General features: G+C 45.4%; 1 protein-coding gene across 1 annotated transcript in view; it reads right to left on the bottom strand.

Annotated features, from left to right (window-relative positions):
• Positions 1–2,766: 2,766 nt before the first annotated feature.
• Positions 2,767–23,785, bottom strand: part of PIGU (phosphatidylinositol glycan anchor biosynthesis class U) — a 700,531-nt gene continuing 679,512 nt past the window's right edge. Inside the window, exon 12 of the mRNA XM_069652261.1 lies at positions 2,767–4,491. Coding sequence (XP_069508362.1) covers positions 4,378–4,491 — 114 coding nt within the window. The 3' untranslated portion in view covers positions 2,767–4,377. The remainder of the gene's footprint in view (positions 4,492–23,785) is intronic.

The following is a 23,785-nucleotide window of genomic DNA, read 5'->3' as shown; positions in this document are numbered from 1 at the left end:
CAGAAACCTTGAGTAAGTGTTTGTTTGAGTCACATAATTGTAGTCCTATGTGTAATTCCTATTACTGCTCATTTGCTCTTGAGATAAGTCTGGCTGCTCAGCCATCGCTACCACTTGACTGTGGAGTACAGGCTTGTACCAAAGGTGAAATTGTACTATCACTTGTAGTCTTAATTGTCTGTAGTGTTCCGTAAAGGTACTGCAGATGATTCTGCCTAACAGGGATCAACACCAATGTCGACGTCTTTGACGAAAGCATCGTAGGTACTGTTATGTACAGCATCGACGAGGTCGGCACGCGAGGCATCGATGACTTCCCCTTCGATAAAGGTCAATAGTATGTATGACATGACCTTGCTGTATGGGTCGATAGTGACGACTTCTTGTGCGGAGGCTTTCTCTCGATTCTCTCGTTTTTTTCACGCTCTCAAGGAGTTTCCAAAGCAGAGGTCGAGGACTCACGGTTCCTGTGCTTGACAGGTGTTTCGCCTGGGGTATCGCGTCGAGGTGTCTTCGAGGGGGGGCAAGGCCACGTTCTCGAACACCTTTAAGATACTTTTTCAGAATTCCTCCCACTGTGCTGGGGCAAGGTGTTTCGAGGAACAAATTACTCTCTCTGGTAAACTAGAGGATGAAGTGGACGGCGACCTATGGCGCCTTTTCTTGCCGTGCCTCAAAGAGGAAGAATGATGCGATCCACTTTGAGAACGTGATCGGGAGTGTTTTTTATGATGAGGAGACGAAGGCCTCGACTCGTCAGAAGATTTGCGTTTGGACAGGGTAATGGATTTCTGAGGCTCACCTCTCTCCAACTTCCCTCTGCGCTCCCTCAAGGCCTTTGCCTTTATTGACATACACTCGTAACACGGATGCTCTGCCCCAAGGCACCACAGACAAATCTTGTGTGGGTCTGTCATGAACATCTTAGCCCTGCAGTTGCAGAATTTTTTTTAAACCGGACTGAGTCGTAGATGGAGCTGATGAGGCCATCTCGTCGAAGACTAGCAGAAATTTTCACTGGAAATTCAAAGAAAGTTGATGAATACACGGAACCGAGCATTGGGTTACCGAAGCTGTGAAGCGCGGAAAAATGGAACTGAGCAACGGACGCTGCGTGCGCTACTTATACCTGTGACGACGTTGACATCGGTACCGAGGCCTCTGAGAGGCATTGACTCGACAGACATCTACGCACGGTGCCCTCTACTGAAAAAAAGATTCTGAGGCAGCAAGCTGGATATTAGGAAATATCAAAGATAAGGAATACATGGGAGGACACAATCTATTCAAAATACAGTTTTAAAGTGAAACCTTTTACTTTTACCAAGGATTCCCAGCCTGACGACAGGGAATATTAAATGAGCATGTGAATCCATGCCAGACCCCATGCTGGAGAACTGATACTGTCTGGTCTCTGCACATTTCTATTGCAATACAATTTTTGAACAACTTGGATAACTGTGTTTTATAATATACATTGTATTGGGTTTTATAAGATGTACGGCTTTGCAGAAAAAGTATGATGGTCTTAAAGGTTTGTATAAACCAAATTATACAATAAAACAAACAGTAAATGGTAGAATTGCATGATATAACTAGTGATTGCTTCAGTATGTTGATTACTTGACTGTATACTGTGTATATTTTAAAATATTCTCGATAGCGAAACAATAAAAAAAAAGTAGATTTAATCTGAGACCATCCGCTTAGACCTAAAAGCAGAGAAACGGGGCAGGTTGTTAGGCGTAGTATCAATAATGACGATTTAGGAAAGTACATTAATTGCCAATTGAGATTAGCAAATTTGCTATGACTCGAAATGGCACTCTGATACATGGTAGGCCTTCCAAAATTGAGAGCTTTCAGTGGAGAGGGTGCTCTGCCTTACCTAGAAGTTTATACTCCTACAGGAGAGACAAAGCAACCAGTGGCCTGTAGCTATAGCTACCAATTTACAAAGAATGATATAGCACACTACAAGCAATGGTGTGAATTAAATACAAAAACAGTCCACATCTCTATTGGACTTTGGTCTCAGTTGTAGTATAAACCTGGTGGCTGTGGCAAAGGAGAACTGATACAAAGTTCAATTGCTTGCCAGGGGCTTGGAGCCACCTGCCCCACTTTCCCAAGCTTTGTTAAGCCGCTGACCTTTTTTTTAGAAAGTCAGCGGCTTAACAACCCGTTCTTGCAAATCCCTTGACCAGTAACACCACTCTGGTTAGGTTTATTCTGGTGAATGCAGTGCTAGAAGAATGTGGCTGTATGCAGCAGGGCACAAACACATCATGAATGAGAATACGGTCTTTCGACTACAATGAGTCTCGCATTCACTGGGGAACATTAATTTGTATTATCCAAGTTGGTTACCGGAAGGTCGGCTAACGTAACCAAAAGGATGCTTCAACCATTGGAAGAAGACAAAGGGAAAGGGGTAGGAAAAATAATAGCATGAAGGTTGGGAGGAGAGGAGGTTGAAAGTCATGGAGTGCAACCATTTAAAAAATACAGGTTCTGACAGATGGTTAAGAATCTAGTTTACAAGTACAGTAAGTATGGGACGAGGATAGAGAGCGATCAGAGAAGCAATTCCCGCCCTCATCCCCCAGTGGTGTATGCCCACAAGCTGTCCCTGGATTCCCTTTCTGATGGATACATTACTGGAGGGAGAAGCTACAATAGGGATTATAGCTTTCCAATTGTGTGTTGCAAAGCATTTTAAATAAATGGAACTAAGTACTACACAAACTTACAGAAATAAGGTCCTGGAATATCACTTTACACTTTATTTGTTATTTTCAAGTTTCTTGAAAAGCAAGGTTCTCCTTGCAAGGAGTGCGCTTTTCAAAGTATGTTGAACCACATTCAAACTGTCCAAACTGTACAACTATACCTAAATCCAAATCATGGACGCATCCACATGCTAATTAGCTCTGGACTAGTAAATAATGGATTTAGGATGAGCAATTATAAAGGTAATCAATTATCTGTAACATAGCGTGCTGGTTGTTTTTTTTCAATTTAAGGTTATTAAATGTGAAGCAATGTACAATTCTGTTCTTACCAGTTTTCAAATTGTCGTCATTCTCCCCGGTTAGTGTGCTCACATACATAACGCCATGCAATAGATGTGGCTATTTAATATAAAGGCTGCCCCGTCACTTACATTACTTCTCTCGGTGGAACGTAAAAAGAACCAGCTAGCAGAGTGATATTTATGGGCCACATTAAAGTTGCCTTCATGTCCAATATAAGGCTCACAAAGTGCTCCTTGAACCAGCACGTTTTAAACATTGGCAACAGGGCTAAATCATGACAATCTCCATTTCAGAACACTTTTTAAAACACTTTTGGTATGCAAAGACTAAATGGGATTGAAAACTTGGAGCTATTCCCTTTAGGTTTGGGCGTCATCTAACACCGAAAGCAAGGAGGATAGATAGTCCAAAAGCAAAGTCTCGAGTTCGTCCAGACTAGGGATTGTGTGTTAAAATAAACATCCCAAAATCTCTGTATCTGTTAAACTCAAAAGTAGGGAGGCATATGCTAGTGTGAGTGACTTGGTCGAACAGCACAAGTCCTTGTTTTCAGAATTCCTGAAAGAAGTTTGGGGTAGAAAAGAAAAATGTTCTGGATACAAAAGGTGTATACACAATGACAATCATACTGGAGATGACAACAGACATCCCTGCTGGGTTGCAATGAATGCTCAGTTTGAATAGTAGACACGTCATTCTGTGGCGAGCCGGTAAGAGGAATGAGGATTCGGAGCACTCCGCACAAGGCCAAGGTTACCCAAGCAAAGGTGCAGTGAAAGTATAAGAGCACCATATACCCGATAGCCTAAACCTCAGCAGATGGATTAATTTGCAGGACTTCTAGTCACTTTTTTAAATAGCTGTACCTCCACCCAGTGTTTCACATAGTATGTGTAAAAGTTGCAAAAATAATCAATCCTGATAGGTCTACCTTTCCATTATTACCCTGTGGCCACTAGATGAAAACAGCATTAGACATTAAGGAGGGAAGCAGACACAATGATTAGGGCCCTTTGGATATGGAATAGATCAACTCCTGTTTAAAGGCCAGAGCTTAGAATGGGAATTGCTAAAAAGGTAACCTCGACTCAGCAGCAACCAATATCTTGTTTCCACACATCAACAATATTTTATTATGAAATGAAAAAAAAAAAGTAGGTCCTCCTTGGTGTGAAGAACGCTTTTCAACCCGTGCGAACAGACTTCATTGCTCCAGAGAAAGTCCCATCTCTGGCAGAGGTATGCAAAGGAAGCCCCACCATCATCAGCATGGGGGCTCCACTACTATTCGCCCGGTGTATGTCCATTTCCCGGGACAGTGCCCACGTGTTGTGTCCATTTATTTCAGAACCAGTGCAGCTTCTGTTCCATCTTTCTTTCGCAGGTAGAGGCCGTGAGTGAGGTGGTACTCCCTCCGTAGGTAGGCGTAAAAGTAATCAGAAACCAGAAGAATCTGTGGCAAAATGGGGCAGAAATGTGGAGAGAACTTTACTCAACAGAATTAAATCTTCATCAGACAAGATAGACAGTGTGGCTGTTACAAGGACCATAATGTTGGAGGAGATCTGATCAAGGGTCCCATAGGTAAGTGGGAATGTGAGGAGTTAGATGAATAACCCCGATGTCCTTCAGCAGCAAACAATACAAACTAAAACTACGAAAACATTGCACTCACTAACTATACGGCACCAAGTGCAGTCTGTTACCCAGATCATACAGTTTTAACCCTCGTATTTCCATGACAAAAACACAAAATGGTTGCTTGTTTAGTTGTACAACCCCTGAAGAATATTCCAGCCTGCACACACTGATCCACAACAGCTATTTCTACAGCTTGAACAAAACAAGCTTTCAAGATGAGACACATTAGCCTGGACAGCCCAGAGAATTGAGCGGGGCAACATTAAAAGTAATTTCCCTCTCTCGTGAATAACTTGCATTTCCTTTACATAGCAAGCGACCGAGCTGGTGAGCATATCTAACCAGCCTGGGCATGCACATGAAAAAAGAGAAGGCGTTGATCAAATACAGGAAGTGGAAAAGTCACTCGCCACATCAATTCTACACATACTCCTCATAGCACACTCGCCAAGAGTCAAATATCACTAGTCAATGGCTAGTACGCATTTTGCACCCTGCTTTCATTATGAAGAGAGAATCTGTAATGGAAAGCACAAGACGTAATAACAAGATGCCAGCCACAGAAGAAACGTTAAGCGGAACACTCTACAAGAAGGAACCACACACACACACACATCTGTAATTCACTGACCTCATATACGAGCGCCAAGAAACCACGCAGGTGGCAACAGTGCACGGTATAAGAACCTTTAACATAACATATATGAAAGATTTACACTTAATTTGCTATGTGGTATGTGTGACTTGTTAACTGACATTACCTATTCTACTTTCACACTATACGCATGTATGGCCCCAAAACCGTTTTAAAGTAGACCATTTAAAGCTGCAGTGCTTTGGGCTAATATTGGCCATAACAAGTTGCCAAGTAAAGAATCAAAAACGTAATTGAAAATGACAACGCAGCCTCAAGCAACATGAAAAAAATAGCCCATGTATGAAGGTTTATGGTGCATGCTTGTTGGCCTGACTGGTTGGAAAAAAAAGATTAGGGAAGGAAGGAGTTGGGAAAGGAACCTTCTCTCTGTAAAACATCTTTCCACTTGGATGCATGTCACCTTGTGAAAAAGTATTTTACATCTTGAATGAATCAAGATCATTATTAGAGACATCTTATTGTGTGGCTATCTATCCCGCAGGGCCGTTGAGGTGTGCAAAAACGTTCTAGCAGTAAGCTCTTTACTCGGATTCAGGTTACATATATGGGTAAGAGCTTAGTAGGGATGCAGGTAAGTAAGGTAGATAGAAGGAACATCCACCAGCCCCCTCATTACATGTCGTCACTCCCCAACTGACAAGCTCAGAATCCCTAGCACACAACACTCCATCAGGCTCAAGCACTCGCCACATTCTAAGGTATTCTGCTACTAGAGGGAAGGCACACCAACTCACTACATAAGTAGACTAGGACACAACATATGGGTAACCAACCGGGTTGGCAGTAACGGAGGAGGATTCTGGAAATGCAGGATGCAATATCTCTGAAAATCTGCATGCACTATTTTTAACTTTTTATATCCATTCCACTGCCATCTTGAAGATGTAAGTGGATTATGTGAAGTAGAGGATAACATGACATCACAAACAATATTTTAGTGCAGGAAGGGTCATTTCCGATCCTTCTCTGCATTACATTAAAAAAAAGGGTGAAAATGTGGGTCATCAGTGATGCCCACTTTTTCACCCCCTTTGGTGCCCCCCCCTTTATTCTTTTGATATTATATGATTGGTTATTTATAAACTGGCTTAATACCCAGAGGTTTCTAAGCACGGACCCAGGGATCGAACCTGTGTTGCTGTGTGTCGCCTTGCTTGCAAGGCTAGCACGTTGCCCCCAAGCTATCCTCCCAAGACAGTGAAGGAAAGCTAGGGTGTTTAAATACTTAAAGGTTAAAGTAAATAAATGAAGCACCATAATGTGACAGGGAGTACGAGCAGGCAGTATTTTTAATAGAAACCTTTGCTAATGTTGCAGCAAAACACTTACAATGAGGGAATTAGCAGTTGATTGGTGAAGGTATGGAATGGAGAAGAGAATTCTGCTGACTCCAAAATATTCTACTCACTTGTTTGCATTAGTGTCACTCGGTTTCTATTTCATATACCCTATCATTATTAGGTTTCTGTACCTCTGTATTAACAATCTTGTCTAAGTAACAAACACCTGAAGCATTTTAGGAGAATTTATTGGAAATACCGTGTCTCAGTGGCCCAGTTATTTAAGATACAAAGTTGTGCACATTTTGAGATCAATCGAAGATTCTGTCCTAAACTCAGAGAGGGTGCAGGGTAGGCATAAGGAGAAAATCCTCGGTGGTCAAACTTTAAAAATAAAATGTTTTATTAACTTTTACAACATCCAATCAACACATAAAAAAAACAAATTTAGCGTTATATGTTATACATTTTTAAGTATCTCCTATCATATTAACCATAGCGCTGCTTACCCGTTACCCTCCCCCCAAACTTGAGCCTACTCCATTTCGCCTTCCGCCATTATATCCTCTAGGGATGTTCCCTCTTCTTTGTTTTGGGAGGTATCATTTTCGCTTGAGCATACCTGGGTGGACCCAGACAATGTGGCCACTAAGTGCCTCCAGGCCGTCAATGAATCTGCCTCTTCCCCTGCCCCTGTGTTGGCTGCTTCGGTCCATGCCGCCGTTTCCGTCTCAGCCCATTTCTTGAGATCATTCCACCAAACCTCTACCTTTGGTCTGTTACACGCTTTCCAGCCCATGGCAATGCTGCGCTTGGCAAGTATGTAAGCCAGGTCTTTAAGTTTACTCACATGCTTTAGCTTGTGTGGTCTAGGGAATCCCCCCACCATACACGCCCACAACGATTCCACATCTAACGTGATCCCCTTCTCTGTAAGGCGATGGGCTACTTCTTTTCAAAATGTACCAATTTCCGGGCATGCCCAGAACATATGTGTCATCCCAGCATTTACTTCTCCACACTTGGGACATGTTTGTATTTCTGCACTCTTAAATTGGGCCATCCTCTGGGGGGTCATGTATGCTCTGTGAGTTACGTATAGCTGGATTTGTTGCAGCCTTGCATTCCTGGACTCCTTTTATGGTACCTCTGAGACCTCTCCCAGAGCCCATCATTCACGCTTTCTCCCACTTCCTCTTCCCAATCCCGTTTTAGCTGGGTCACTTCCTCCCCCACTCTGGTCATCAACAGTTCATAGATTCGGGGAAACCTCATGCCCTCCCGCTGCGATGTCAGATTGTTTCTATGGCTGTATCGGGTTGGTCTTCCAGCACTATTTCAGATCATGTTTCTTTCACCTGTCGCACCAGTCTGGTGTATGTAACATATTGCCCTAGATGTAGACCCGTTTCCTCTACCAGTGCGTTCAATTCCAATATCTTCCCATCTTGCCATATGTCTCCCACTGTTGCAATACCCACCGGTTCCCAGTGCTTGCGTATCGTCTTCCTCGATTGCACATCCCCTTTGGTCAGTGCTACTAGCGGTACATGCGAGGAGCACGGAGTCGGGTTCTCCATGGCCTGGCAAGCCTTTTGCCACATTTGCCACCCCAATTACAGCATTCTCGGACACCCCTTTACCTCTGATTTAGGCAGCCATATCCATTCTTTCAAGAAAAACGGAGTGCATTCTGACCTCAACAGTCTGGACTCTGATGTGGAGTCTTCTGTTAGCCACTTGGCCACATACTGTAGCTGGTTGGCCCAGTGATAGATCTCAAAATTGGGTAGTTTTATGCCTCCTTTGTCATACGTATTCTGTAGTTTCCACAGGGCTATTCTGTTCCTGGTGTTGTGTCAGATGAATCCTCTACATATGCTCTGGAGTTTAACAAAGAATCGCTTAGGTATCATGTATGGTATATTTCCAAAAAAGTGTATCAGCCTCGGTAATACTACAATTTTCAACAAAGCCACTCTCCCTACCATGGCCAAAGGGAGCTTAGCCCAGAATATCATGCTATTCTCAATGTTTGCTACTGCCTTCTCTGTGTTATGTTTGTGTTTGTCCTCCACCTCGTGATAGATATCTATCCCCAGGTATCTAAAGGTTTCGGTCTCCCAGGGTATTTGTAGAATGGGTAGGTGCTCCCGCGGAATCCCTTTATATCTCCCCACAGGGAATATCCTCAACTTTTTAGGGTTGACTGCAATGGGAGAGAGTGACGCAAATCGCTCCATTACTTCTAGGATGCATTGCAGGTTTTCCTTCGAGTATCTCAAGTATAGAAACATATAATCCACATACAATGATATTAGGTGTGGCCCTCCTTTTGTAAAAATCCCAACCTCTCTGTACTGTTGTCCTAGGTATATCGCTAGGGGTTCCAGTGCAAGGATATATAGCATTGGGGACCAAAGGCACCCCTGTCTGGTACCCCTGCTAAGTTGCCATCTTTCTGAAATAACTGCTCCCGTCTTAACCCCAGCTAGTGTTGAGCTATATAATAGTTTTACCCACTTCAGATACTCGGGCTCTATTCCATATTCCTGTAAAGCCGCTATCAGCCACGTCCATTTAACAGAATCGAAGGCCTTCACTGCATCCAATGAAACAATTGTAACTTCCTGCGCATCTCCTTCTGTTTGCTCTATGACCCGGTGGAGCCTTCTAAGGTTGTCGGATATTGTTACGCTCACCGTAGCTCTGCGGGAGTATCCAGAACCTCTGTGCGGGGCTCTTCCCCTGATTGTCTTCTCTAGGATGACTGCATCTGTATTGAGGCTGAGAGGACAAGGCAACGGTGAGTACTGGGGAACTAGTAAGCTGCTATGCACCTCCTCTATCCCCCCCCCCCTGTGTGTGTGCTCACCTTGTGTATTTTGAAGATAGGCTCTCCGTCCTGCTTTCTACTCTCAGCAGGGGCACGTTAGTCCGGTATCATCAGTTACTTCACTGATATTTCTTCCAGCCCAGACCTGCTGTGGCTTGGATATTGCTGCTACGCTTTTGGCGTGTTTGTCTACGAGAATGTCTTTGCCTGCTTGCTGTCTTTGTTTGTTATGCCTTTCCTTCTTGCTTGCTTATGTCCTTTGGTGTTCTTGCAGGCTTCTTGCCTTTCTTTCCTGCTTGCTTATGTCCTTTCCTTATTGCTGTAAGTGTCTTGTACAGTAGCGTTGCTAGCGCGCCTTACGTGTGTTTTGTCTTTTCCTTTTGCAGGGTCCGGAGCGGGGCTTGTGGACGAGCTGGATGCTGCAAGATGACAAGCCACGGTAGCTGGAAGCTGCGGACCCGAAGACCGAAGCAGCTGGGCCACAGATCGTACGAGGAGGGGCCTGAGCTGTTGTGGAGCCGACGACAGGTAAGTGCAATCGCTGGAGGGGATCGGCTGATATGATGAGAACTGCTCTTCCCTGGAATGTTGAGACAGCGGGAGCTGAATGCTGAAGTACCGCTGATGCCTTCCTGGGACACGGTGAGCGTTCCGCTGCCTTTGGGCAGTGTAACGCAAAGCGTGGAAACATGTCTGGGTGTGGCTTAAATAGTCAGCGACACACAGAGCCTAGACAGAGACTAGTCTGTTGTTCCTAACGTACCTTTGGGCTGTTTCCCCCCTCTATGTTGGGTGGTACCAGTGTTAGATGATGCAGTTGGTTCCAGGAGCGCCATGCCCTGGTCCAACTGGGCTTCCCACAATCTGTGCCGTGGAGATGTCCTGGAGGTCTAAGAGCCCAATGGAACTGTCTTGGGGCATGTGTGTGTGGATGGATTACCGGGTTGGCGGGGGCAGGGGTAAACAAGGTAGAGGTTGTGACAGATATGCTTCTGTGCGGGACGTATCTGGTCTGATCAGGATGTTTAAGTTTGCTTATGACCTGTTTCAATCACCCCGCCAACACAGCTCTGAGTATATTTCTGTCCTGGTTCAGCATGGATAGAGGTCTATACGATCTGCAGTCCATGCTATGCTTATTACGTTTAAGAATCGGAATGATTATCGCTTCCCTTAGGGATTCTTGCAATATCCCTGTTTCAAGAGCTTCGTTTAGCATAGCCAGTAGCGAGGGAAGCACTTTTGTCTTACATGTTTTATGTCTCTCCCTTCCTAAATATCTTCCTTCTCGAGCACTTCGCTCTTCCGCCTCCAACTCCCTTGGGGTCAGCCGCTTCTCCAAGCGACGAGTTGGGGGGAGATCTCTCTCCGGAGCAGAGGCCTCCCTCTGGAACAGCCTTCCTGCCTCCCTGAAACTTGAGGAGAACCATCTCCGGTTCCAGAAGCACCTCAAAACCTTCCTCTTTGCTTCTGCTTTCTCTCCCCCGCTAAATCACTGAAACTGTACTGAATCAGCAACCGGGCCAATCACCAATCTCGGTCCTTGGCCCAGCCACTCTCCCCTGCACTGCCTTCCTTGCAACCCCTGCACTGCGGGACTGTCTCTGTATCCCTACAGTCCCCCTTCCCAGCACTTGTATGCACTTATCTTGCACTTGCCACCAGCTGGCCCTCATTATTTATCTTGTTCATCACTAACCCTGTACTGCACTTTCCCCTCTCCCTTCCCCCTTGCACTTTTCCCATCCCCCCCTACCCATGCACTTGCGCGATCTGAATGAAACCTGGCCTAGTAGGATCGCTGTCTGTCTCCCCTTGTTCCCCCCTTCCTGCCTCGTCGCGCCTTGAAACACTTGTGTATAGGTGTGTTACAAATGCCATATCATATCATATCATATATCATATATCGAACTCGCTAGGGAGTCCGTCTGCTCCTGGGGCCTTGCAAGTGGTTAATTCCTCAATCACTGCTTCTATTTCTTCCAATGTGATTGAGACGTCTAAGTTCTTTCTCTCCTCAGCACTCAATTTGGGTAGGCCAATGTCCCCCAGTATTCCCACTATCTCGCCCCATTCGCCCCCATCTGTATCTCCATACAGTTGTTTGTAGTACTCAAGGAACCCTTTGTTCACTCCCTCCTGGGTATCAAGTATCTGTCCTCCTTCCCCATGTATTGCTCTAATCGTTGGTCTTGGTGTCTCGCTTTTATACAACCATGCTAGTAACCTCCCCGGATTGTCCCCGCCAGCGTGCTGCTTCTCTATGTATTTCTTGTAATTTAAGTTACATAGCCTCTCCCAGTGCTCTTCACATTCTTGCCGTAATTGGTTTATAGTGTCGGCCTCTTCCAGGGAGTCATTCCCTCTGTGCAGGACTACCTCTATTTCCTCCTCTGCCCTCTGTAGCTCTTGCAATATGCCTCCTTGCAGCCCTTTGGATTTTGCTATCACTGATCCCCCTCACCACCACTTTAAATGCCTCCCATAGGGTACCGGCCGATTTTACACTTCCAGTACTGTTTTCAAAATATTCTACAATTTCCCTCCTCAGGTCCCCTCTAAACACTTAGTCTTTCAATGCTTCGGCTCTCCGCCGCCAAGTTGGAATCCTGGCTGTAGGGGCCTGATACTGCCATGTTAAGATCAGTGGTGAGTGGTCTGAAACGACTCTAGCTTTATATTCAGTCAGCACTATCTCTCCTATCATCTCCGGGGAGGAGAACATATAATCTAACCGTGTGTACAAATTATGTATAGCCGAGTAATGCAAGTAATATCTATCATATGGGTGGAGTAGCCTCCACATGTCTTATAGCTTAAAGTCTCTCAACAGGGTCTTCAAGGATTTGGCCACATGGGTGGGTTTGTCTAATTTCCTGTCTGACCTGTCAACCCTGGGATCCAGCGTACAGTTAAAGTCGCCTCCCCATATGACCGCACCCCCCAGGAATGGGCTTATTTTACTATATAAGGTCTTAAAGTTGGCCACAGTATCTTGGTTCGGGGCATGTGTGTTAATAATACACACTTCTCTGTTTTCTATCAGTCCCTGTACCGCTACCATCCTCCCATCCGACTCTCCCGCAGATTGTAATAACTGAAAGAGGACATGCGGTGCTACCCAGGTGATTACCCCTCTGGCATATGCCGAATACGATGCCTCCACGGTGGTTCCCTTCCATTTCTTCCTTATCACCTCTTATTTTTCCTTCGTTAGATGGGTTTCTTGTAGTAGAGCAATATCTATTTTCTGCCTCCTCAGGTACATCATGATCTTATTTCTCTTAAGGTAGCTGTTGAGCCCCCTGACATTCCAGGTAACTATCTTAAGGTCTTCCATCTTTCATCCATACTCAGTCCGGCCACTGTCCCCCCTTGTCTCCTGTATCTTGCGCTGCGGCGTGTGGACGTAAGCTTGTTCCCTAACTAAAAACACTGCACATCCTCCAACTCCCCAACCACCCCCCCTCAGTTCCCGTCCCCAACTGTTGCCCAGCTCCATCCCTGGATCTCAAGCTATCCCGCATTAGGCCTTTCTCGGCGGTGCCGGTACTAGGAACACAGCAGGGGGTTACCACACTACCGGTAACCCAACTAAGCTATCTATAGGGGTATAAGTGTGTCTCCTGCAATTAGGCCCCAATACGCAATGCCCGCTCAAATCTACATGCTCAACACATAGCTGATTTTTTTTTTCTCGATCAACATTGCCCTATCTTATATTCAAGTCTCAATGTCACAGTTTATACAGCACCTCGGCTTCTGGAATCGCTGCCTCACTTATCCGTTCCGCGTCCTTCTGGCTGCCTGTTCCTGACGGACAATTATGGGCATCCAACCATTCAGTCGCATCCTCAGAGGTCTCGAAGAACAGGGCCCTGTTCTTGTGGAACACTTTCAGTTTCGCCGGGTACATCAGCATGTATTTATAGCCCACTCTCTTCTTCACCGTCCCATAGTTCAGTCACCATCTCTGCACAAGAAGTGTATAGTCTGGGTACGCCGTAATAGTCGCGGATGCTCTTTGTATTGTGCCCCGTTTCAGGAACTGTTCCCGGATTTTCTCCCTGTCCCGGTAATTCAGTATTTTGGCAATTATTGGTCTCGGGGGCGGGGGTGCCCTTGGCGGTGGTTTCTTTGTCGGGGCTCTGTGTGCTCTCTCCACCGTGAACCCTTGGGTGAGCGCCCCTCCTCCTATTTCTTGCAGCAACATAGTCTCAACGTAATCCATTGGGTTAGGTCCTTCCTCTTTCTCCGGGACCCCCACAATGCGTATGTTATTCCTCAGGGCGCGCCCTTCGCCTTCCTATGCTCCGTTTTCTAGGTTGCTTACTTGTTGCTTCAGTATGCAAATTTCCAAGGCGTTAGATGCACGTGCAGCTGTGTTTGAGGTCACTTCCTTCTCCAGCTCACCTGTGCGTTGCTATTGTTCGTACGTCTTGCCTAAGTAGGTTGACATCCACCTGTACTGCGCCTACTTTTACTTTAAGTTCCAGTGTTGCCTTGAGTTCGGCCATGGCTGCCTCTAGTTTAGTTTCCCACGTTACTTTCAAGTCCCCAATCGCCTCCAGGATCTGTTGATCATTGCGTGCTGAGGTTGTGTCCATTTGTAGGTTCCTTTCTTTACTTCTAGCCCCCCTCTGTTGGCTGTGGTGTCCTTGCAAATTCCTCCATTGTGGGTTGCTTCCCTTTTGTGTTGGGCACCTTGTAAGCCATCACGGTGTCGCTCTATGCCTCAGTTTAAGATGGCTGGGGTCCGGCTTTTCAACAAGTGCATGCACTGGCGCAACCAGCGCTTAGGTCTGTATGGGGGCTTCCAGCTAAGCCTGCTCTGTATCTTGCTGGTACTGCCCAGTCACCTGGCGTCCGATGGCTACAGATCCTCAGTCATTGTCTTTGCAGCCCAGAACCACTATGCGCCCTTGGCGGGTACTTATAGGCTGCTGCACCACCTATTTGTGTCCTAGTACCAGCCGGAATCCAATGCAACCAGCCCCTCTCGAAAGCCTCTACTTTTTGAGGTACAGTGTGACTTTGCGGTCATTCCCAAACAGCTGTGTTTGTTTTGGCTCTCGGGCTAGCCTGAGCCTGCAGCTCTCACGAACAAAGAATAACATTGACGCTGCGCTCCATAAATTTCTTAAGAGCTGTCCGTTTTTCACCGCCCTTCACTCTTCGTTCTGTATCCTGTGTATCATCCACTATATTCCATTATTTTGTTGCAAGTACAAGTCTCGACAGGCCGTAGAGGACACTGTTTGTGTTCCGCAGCCCGCCGGCAACTGTATCTCCCATGAGATAGTTTATTACATGGGCTGTGTTTCAATCGGAATGTTCAGCTTCTTGCTATATCTAATGTTCGGGAAAGCAATATTCCGCTTACACGTTGTTGCAAACAATGCGTCCTGGCTTCCTCAGTGCTGGTACGGTTGTACGATCCCAGTCAGCCGATGCATTGTGTATCAGGCACACCGGACAAAGCAGCCTGTACACAGCTCCCTTGGTGTCCGGGCAGGACCCTCTCTACTTCCCCGCCTCCTCCGCACGTTTGTCTTCTTCCCGGGATTGTTTGTTCCAGTGGCCGCGCTATGGCAGCCAGGCTCTCACTGCTGTATGCGGTCCGGAGCTCTGTAGAATCTTCACAACGTTATCACAATGCAGACCTTTCATGTCGCTTTCATGAGCCCGGGCCCATGCTTCTCTGGATACTTGTATCTATTTATTCGCCAAGCGTCTAATGTTGCTTTATATCCGTTCGACATGAGTGTGGGCTGCGCTTCCGTGTACAAGGCTCCATCACAATGCGGAGGGGCCGCTTAATCACTTCAGCTGTTTCAATCTGCTTATGTCACGGCATTACCTTCTCAAGAAATCGAGCCCAATAGCCTCCACCTTTCACCCGGACTCTGTCGGCTGACCCTTCACTCGTAGCTCTTGACTCTACTCAGTTGTTTGTGTTGCTCGTTCCCGCAAGTCCTTCTCTTTGTCTCTCGTCTCACGAACCTGCTACCTGGAGCGGTGTGCTTCCTTCGTTGTGCTTGTGTAAAGGCAGTGTGGCTATACTGATGGCGCTCTATCTTCCGGGGGGTAGCGCACCACTGGTAGCAACCGCCCCGCGGTTAACCAAGATGCCAATTATCCAGTCCGTATGTCCCGCTCTTAGTTTACTGCCCGTTGTGCCTCCGGTCCCTTTCTCCGGCTCTCATATGCACCGGACCAATATGCAAAGCGTACCTGGTATCTCCGCTTTGTATAGCGCTCACTGCCGGCTGTAGTTTCCTCCCTTGGCGCGTCTGTTATAATCCTTGTAGTATTCCTCTGCAGCTCGTCAGCGATTTCCTTTATTCAAGCGCACGCGCCACCTTGGTCATTTTTCCGCAGACCCTCTCAGCATTTCTTTTTCTTAATATCTGCTGTTCCACACCTCAGACCAGCTTCAGTATCTGCTCACCTCACAGTGTGCCTCTCATATTGCCACAACTGCAGGTTTGTTATGCCTTCACCTGCACCATTTTCTTCGTGTATGCAACCTCGGATCATTCAGGATCAGCAGGAGCTCTCGGGAACCACGACTTATCCCGTGGCTAGTTAGCCACACCCCCCCCCTCTCTGGTCAACATTAAATCCTCCTTCTGCACACCCAAGAAGACCACCAGTGCAATGACACTACCGAACCGACTTATGCATCCATATACATACGTATGTAATTTCATGTTCTCTGCAAAAACATTTTAATAAAAACACTTTCAAACTGTCACATGGGAAAGTGTCAGAGGCACATATCAACATGAACTTATTTGTATCAATACAATAGAATAGGGAGTCTAACGTGATGGAATACTAGTGGTCTGGAGTCCGAGCGTGTTTTTGCATTGCAGTCCCCTGCAAAAGTGTGTGATCAGCTGGAAGGCTGTCACCTGAAGGTTTGGGGAGGTCAGTTGATAGTGGTTTAGGATGTGCAACCCACGAGGGGCCTCTATGGAGGGGCTTCTTTCAGATGCAACTATTTCTGTGACAAAGCCTATATGCTTACCAGTGGCTGGCCTGCCTGATCTTAACAACCAACACTCATATATACCCATGTTACCTACTAGATAAAGATGTCATACAGTGACTCTGCTCTTCATCTACATTGGTATACTTCTCTACAGTATTTCTTCCGAGTTTTGGCTGAAAGTTGGCAAAACCAATATTTCCAAAGTATTCCTATGTATATGGGTTTCCAGATTTGTTTATGGATACAAAGTAGTGTGGCTTACTGTTTACTTCCTATAGAGCATTCATCTAATCAGGTGTTTGCCCGCCCCTTACATGTCTGCACCAGGTAGGTGCAGGTCCTATCTGGATAAATACTTCTATCACTAAATTAATAACACTACCTCTCAGTCTCGGGAGGATAGCTCCGGTGCAACGTGCTCGCCTTGGAAGCAAGAAAACACGGAGCAACACAGGTTCGGTCCGCGCTTAGAAACCTCTGGGTATTAAGCGTGATATAAATAACCAATCATATCATATCTACCTATCTCTGGTCCACCCTCCCCCTCCCAACCCATTACCTGAAAAAAGTGCCCATAATAATACTCATTTGTTAAGTTACATAGAGAATCATGCCAGATTCCTCCAGCTTCTTAGTGCTTTAATAATTGGTGTTACAATTACAACCAACTCATGTTACTCAATTTATTGATTGGGGTACGAGGGGTTCATTAAGCCCAACAGGGAGAGCATGGCATCACCCTGTTCTCAAATAAGCAGGTTGTGCTTGAGCCCTTCACCTAGCACGTACCATATATCTCTCTGTCTCATTTGTTCTTACTTTCTTTCTCCTCATGGCACTTAAAGGTTCCTAGATGAAGAGCAGAGTCAACAAGGAGCTCGGCCGTTCTCAGAGGGAAAGCCAACAGCTGCATAATGCCTCGTGTGATGAGCCATCACCGATTGACACCATTAACCTATACCAGCTACCGTTTGGCTTATTGGTTAGTGTGCCAGGCTATGGTTCAGCAGACCAAGGTTCAATCCCTAAGAGAGTGGATATATTTTTGTATTCTTTTGAAGGGGGGGACAGCTGCACTTTTTATATCAACTGTTTCAAGGCATGATGGAAAACTACATGGTTGCTCTTGTGTTGTGGTCTCTTGTGTTGTGGTTTACTGAATAATGCTACAATATGCCTTTGTAATACTGCTCTTCCAATAACACTGTTCATTGGATGCAGACCTCTGGAGCGTAAAATCAGCAGGAAATTAACTTGCAAACAGATCCGAGTTAGGATGGACATCACTGGAAAACACCAAATCTCAGCCGCTCAAATAGTAAAAGTTGAGGGAGGCAGAGTAACAGAATGAAACGTCCACAGTGAATATCGGCTGTCACAGAAAGGATGAAATGATGACGTTCTGAACTGGACTTGCGCACCCTCCAGGAAGCTACCTGGGTTGATTTACAAAAGGGTGGGCATATACAATACTCCTTTGATGCAATCATGGGTCGTCATGTAATGCATTACGTATTATCTGTTATCTAGCTCCCACTTCTCCAAGAAAAAAAGATAGATTAGGGTGTGGAATTGCTAAAAGCAAACTTTAATTTGAAATGGCAGAGTAAAAATGAAATTCACAATTCTGACAAGGATGTATTCCAAATCATGTTCTCTACATCACAATGTGTTCAAAGTGAACCTTAGGAAAAAGTCAACATCTTATCTTGCCTTTAAAGTCACATACTAATACCAGATACGGTTTAGCTTGGTGTTTTGTGTCCTTGCCTATGGCCTAGCAGATTAGGGATGGAGACAGCCATCATTTCGATTGAAAGGTGAAGGGAGCACACGAACTTGTCATGCTTATTACACCAACCGATATATAGCACTTGTTGTGGTTTCCGAATGGTACTTACCATTATCCCTTCATAACTCTGCTCTTCCCAATAACACTTTAAATTGGATCTTGCTCTCCAGAGCGTAACATTAGCAGAAAATTAACTTTAAAGCAGATCAGAGGCAGCATGGACCACCTGACCGTGCTAGATCTCAGTCACAAATAGTCAACGTTGGGACAGGAAGAGCAGCAAGGAACCATTCCGTGGCAAGAGTGGCTGCAACAGAAACGACTTCAATGACGGCATTCTGAACCGACCGTGCCCACACATCAAGAAGCTAGCTGTGCCACTTTCCAAAGGGGAGGGCCCGAGACAGTCCTTCGCTGGGCAGCATCATGTACTGCAGTTTGTTACTTGCCTTGCAGCTAACACTGCTTAGTAAAAAAGCATGATGTGCAGAATCGCTAAAAGTCTACATTCATTTTAAATGGCTGAGGAAAAGTGAAAATGGCAATTCTGTGAAGGGTGCAGAAAAGAGCGAATGAATGTGCAGTCATATGGGCAAAATTCTCGTCATTCAGGAAGACAATATCCTCTACTTGCAAACACTGCCTCGTACGATACCAAAGTTTGTAAAAAAAAGTTATTTACGTTGTTTCTTTTTTTTTTTAATTCGAACTATTGGAAAAGTCAACGTCATGCATTACATCTGGTCTAAAAATGTAACGGTCTCAGCCATCAACGATTTAAGACTCTCGGAACAATGTACATGATGCGAGCTTGTCATTTTCTTGTCCAAGTCCCTCCCCAAGTCCAAACAATATCAACAAATTTGCAAAAAGATAAAGTTTAATGTGCACTTACAAATATAGGATGCAGTCAAATACTTTGACTGGAGGGAAAGTAAGTAATTGGAAAGTTAACTGTGTTGTCGCAAACACAAAACCAAGGTAGCCGGGCTCTCCTGTAAATATACACACATTTTCCATCAAAAAAGGCATATTTTGTGAGCAAGAGGCTACCCATCATGGGGTTTGCGTAAGGGCACTATTTTACAAAAAGTGTTGATGGGGAATCTCTTGTGAACATCAAGAAGAGGAGATTTGATCCAGTCCATGCCTAAATTAGAAGCTCCTCAAGGCTTTCCTCTTGAGCCCCTCCTCCACAGCTGCGGCTGCCACCGTTTACATGTGAGCACTTCGTTTTTACCGCAGACACCAGCTTCCCTCCAGCTCCTGTACCGTTATCTGACGAGCCTGCCTGCGCAAGGCTGCCACCTGCATCCAGTAAAGACTGATTACAGTACTAATGAAAGGGTTCTCAGCTTGGATAGAGATGTGAAGCATGCCACCATGAAACACACGAGGGAAGAACATGAATGACATGCACATCCCCTGCTAAAAATAATGTTAGAGTGGCATGGCTTCCCCTTCACATGACATTAAATTGTTTCTGTGCTGTGTGTTTTTTGGGCCAACCTACCTTATGTGAAGCAACCCCATCCCTCTCAGTCATCTTGCCCTGTCTATGTCGGGGGACAAGAAGCGATTAAGCCAGGGAACAGTTCTTGTGAATAGCCAAGGTGAGACTAGCTAAATCAATATCCCCCTACGTCATAGACGTATTTTTAACGACTAGAGAGTGGCGACTCGCTTCGTGCAAGGTCAGAAATGCAGCCTTGCTAGGTGCGAGTGCAGAAAGGCCATGCTAGGTGCGAGTCAATACCCTAAGCTATTGAAGTATTTAATAGAAAACAGGCTTACTATTCAACATTATACACTATTCTGTCACGCCTTGGACACCTGACCAGGGACACTTGCCATTAAATAGACAGCAACAGCAGGCAATTTTAATCAAACACGGTGTTCGCCTTTCAGCAAATCACAATGCAAGAAATATAGAAAAGGAGGGGATAAAGAAGAAATGCCAAAGGCAGATTCATATTTGCATCATTCACATTTGCATCAATCACTATCCATTTCCCATCTATGCACCCTAGCACGATCATATGCCCTTCAACTTACCTTCATCCGTAGTCAAAATATGTTCTCTCCGGCAGCATACCTTTACTCATTCATCTATGCTAATAATCCTTCATTCACACATCTTCCCTCACTCACCAATCCTCATTCACATTCCTCCATCCCTCCTGCACCCCATCTCCCCACACTTCTTGCACCCTCTCTACGCCTGATTTTCCCTTGACATATCCCACCTGCTTAAGTGTGTCTGTGCAGGCCATTGTGTTTTACCATACAAAAGCCAAACTATTCGCTTTGTCAATGGCCATTTGATTTTCCAATGTCCCCAGTGCGCTTTTAACATGTAATAATTATACTTTTGAATAAAAAAATATTCTGAAACTGTAGTGACCTGGAGAGGTTTCCGACTTGTAATATTGGCAGGGCGTCCTTCAGGAGAATATAACGGTATTAGTGCGGGAGCATGCTAAACCTCCCAATCTCCACCCAGTCCCCATCGCAGGAAACACACGAAGGACGGAACCATGAATGTTTAGACAAGGGCAGCTGGCGAAGGACGTTATCTGACGGGCTGAGCTGCACGTTTGCCGGCTCACACTTCTCAGGGTGTCTGTCACCGACCTCTTAACACTGCAGTAGCAGTGACCATCTACCCACGGTTTGGCCCTTGGCTCTTCCTCCCCAAGATCCCCTTATCCGCTCACCTCTGGGCTGTTTCTGTGCTCCTGGTTCTGATCTCCCCTGCCCCCACAGCCCACATATTTGTTCGTTTGTTTCTATTACTTGTATTGCGCTCTAGACCCATAGGTATCAGGGCGCATTGCAAAAGAAAACGTACAGCTTAGTTGCACAGCATTATCATAACATCCAATTTACAGATAGGTTACACATCAATATTATGGTGACATGATATCATACAGTTTACCTCTTATCTACACAATAGAAAAGATAGTATACGCATATACAGATTAGTTACACATCAGTATTAAAGTATCATACAGTTACAGCTTAGCTACACAGTAGAAGAGATAATGTACATATATACAGAGTGGTCCATAAGTCAAAGTGATTTGTCCATCAAGCGGGGTGCGCGCGGGGGGGGCGGTGGGGGTCAAGGCAGGCATTACCGGTCTGAATCTTTCAGCCACCTTATAAAGTTCTGTCGGAATTTAGGGTATGCTTGATCCACTCGCAGAGGCAGGGGTAGTGAATTTCAGAGTAAAGCCGCTTTAACCTGGAAGCAACGTCTCCCTACTCTAGAAAGTTTGAATCTTGGAACTGAAAGACTGTTGGTACTGGATGATCTAGTATGTCTGATGGGGATTGTTTTAGTGAATCTGTCTGCGAGATAGCAGGGTGCGGCATTGTTCAGACATTTGAATGCGAGTGAAGTGACTTAACTGAGTGTATGGACACATACGTCAGTGTGTGCATACACTATGCTATTCTCTACTTATTAATGTACCCCTTACTTGCATTATTTCATCTTCATTGTAAAGCAACCATTAATGGGATTGCTAATATTATTTGTCCTATATACACTTTTACTTTTTTTAAAAACACCTGCTGTCCCCAATTAATATAAATACAAAATACAAGTACTTTCTCTAACCACCGTTAGGCAGAATCCTGTACAGTGCCCTTAGGGACCACTACACACAATTAAGACCACAAGTGGTAATACATGTTCACCTTTGGTACAAGCCTGTACTACTATGTTAAAGTGGTAGCAGTAGCGGAGCAGCCAGGCTTATCTCAAGATTATATGAGTAGTAGCAGAGATTACACAAAGGGACCACAATTACTGTGACTCAAGCAAACACTGACTCAAGGTTTCAGGTAAAAAGATAAGTATATTTATTTTTGAACCATCTGTTATAAAACACAACACTTCTATGAAGTTAAAAACCACACATAAAATACTCTACAAACAGCCACCTCTCTTGGCACAGAATAGCTCAAGGTAAGTACCTTATTTTTTGGCGGACCGGTGTTGTGAAACAAATGACGTTACCGGGAATACATATGCAATCAATTTTTGACAGTTTGGTCGTATTAATGAAACGCGTATCCGTGGCGAGAAATGTTACCGGGCAAAAACACACTTAGCACCTGGCCTAACCAGAGAGTTGGGGGCAAAAATCATAGGCAATACTTTTATAAAGGCAGACAGAATCAGAGAACACTCGTGACAGAAATACAAGAGTCAATAGGCCAGAGCCAGTGTCAAGTGGAACCGGGTTCCTGTTGTCGAGGATCACACAGTCAGACAGTTCAAGATTCAACATTGCCAGGAGTACTGGGATATTGTCAACAGAGGAAGCAAAAGTTATAGGAAAGGAGGGAAGACAAGGGCAAACCTTGGATGAGGAGAAAAAGGGATTCACCCTAGTCCCTCGCAGCAGAACACAGTACCTTATTAAATGAAGAAGCTGGTGCCACGGCAGTTGTTCCTGGTAGTTTCCTGCAGAACCATGATTCCTAGTGCTTCGGTTGTGGTGACACGAAGGAAGATATCTGGAGGGGCCTGCACTACTCAGGGATGAAGCCAGCAGCTGCGACAGTGAATAAAAGGTGCGCTCCTTTAAAACAGGAGAGGCTCTTCAGAAGGCTATCCGGACCACTACAGCAGGGTGCAGCGATTTAGACCACGAAGAGGGTCCTCTGGCTGTGGAAGATGAGCTGGTTGACCCCACCAAGCTCAAGGGAAGAAGACTCCTGACTGGATCTCCTCTGGTCGTTGAAGGGTAGATAGCTCAGGACTGCAGCGGGGCTTCACCGGTACGGGGTAGTTGCAGCAGCCGTCTTTTTCTCTGCTTCTCTTTGGGTCCTTGTAGTTCCAGTGGCGATTCTCACTTCTAGCCCAAGAGTCCTGCCTTTTAATGCGAAAATCCCCCATTCACACAGCTTGGCTGTCAATCACGCAGCAGGGGCGTTGTCCAGCCCAGACAACCACTTCAGCCAATCATGGCAAAGTGTGACTTGGGTTTCCTAGGATACCCTTGTGCAGGGGGTGACTACACCCCTCCCTCACATTCAGTCCACCTAGACACCCAGGCGCCCAGAGGAGGGCTTCTTGGCAGAAGCCTGCCAAAAGACGGTGAACAAAGAAGGCAAACCTGGTTTGCCGCGCAAAGTAAAACACAAGGAGGACTTTAACAAAAAGAAATGGCGAATAAACCTGACCGGAGCCAATAGAAAGAGCATTTGGTCAAACGGGTTTATGTTTGAGGCTAATATAATAGCCTAAAACAGTACCACGTTTATATAGTATAATCGTGGTAGAAAAGTTAGGGTAGATACCACTGCCACCAGCCAAGTCTAAATGTTAAAAGAGCAAAATAAGGCTCTATGAGGTACAGATAAAAATGGCTAAGGATTACCCCTTTCCAATACTCCATGTAAGATGGGGCGTACTGGATCTGTGGTTATTTGACTATGTAAAGTTAATGGCAACTTTGCCCTTTTCTGGGGGACAGTAGTCAGCCTCAGAAATGGAGTCGGTGGGAAGTCTAAACGACAAACCTGTG

The sequence above is a fragment of the Ambystoma mexicanum genome, chromosome 3p (genome assembly GCF_040938575.1).
Source record: "Ambystoma mexicanum isolate Mex_15411 chromosome 3p, UKY_AmexF1_1, whole genome shotgun sequence".
Taxonomy (NCBI): domain Eukaryota; kingdom Metazoa; phylum Chordata; class Amphibia; order Caudata; family Ambystomatidae; genus Ambystoma; species Ambystoma mexicanum.
Note: the sequence above shows the minus strand (reverse complement) of the source record. Positions and strands in the feature narration are given on the sequence as shown.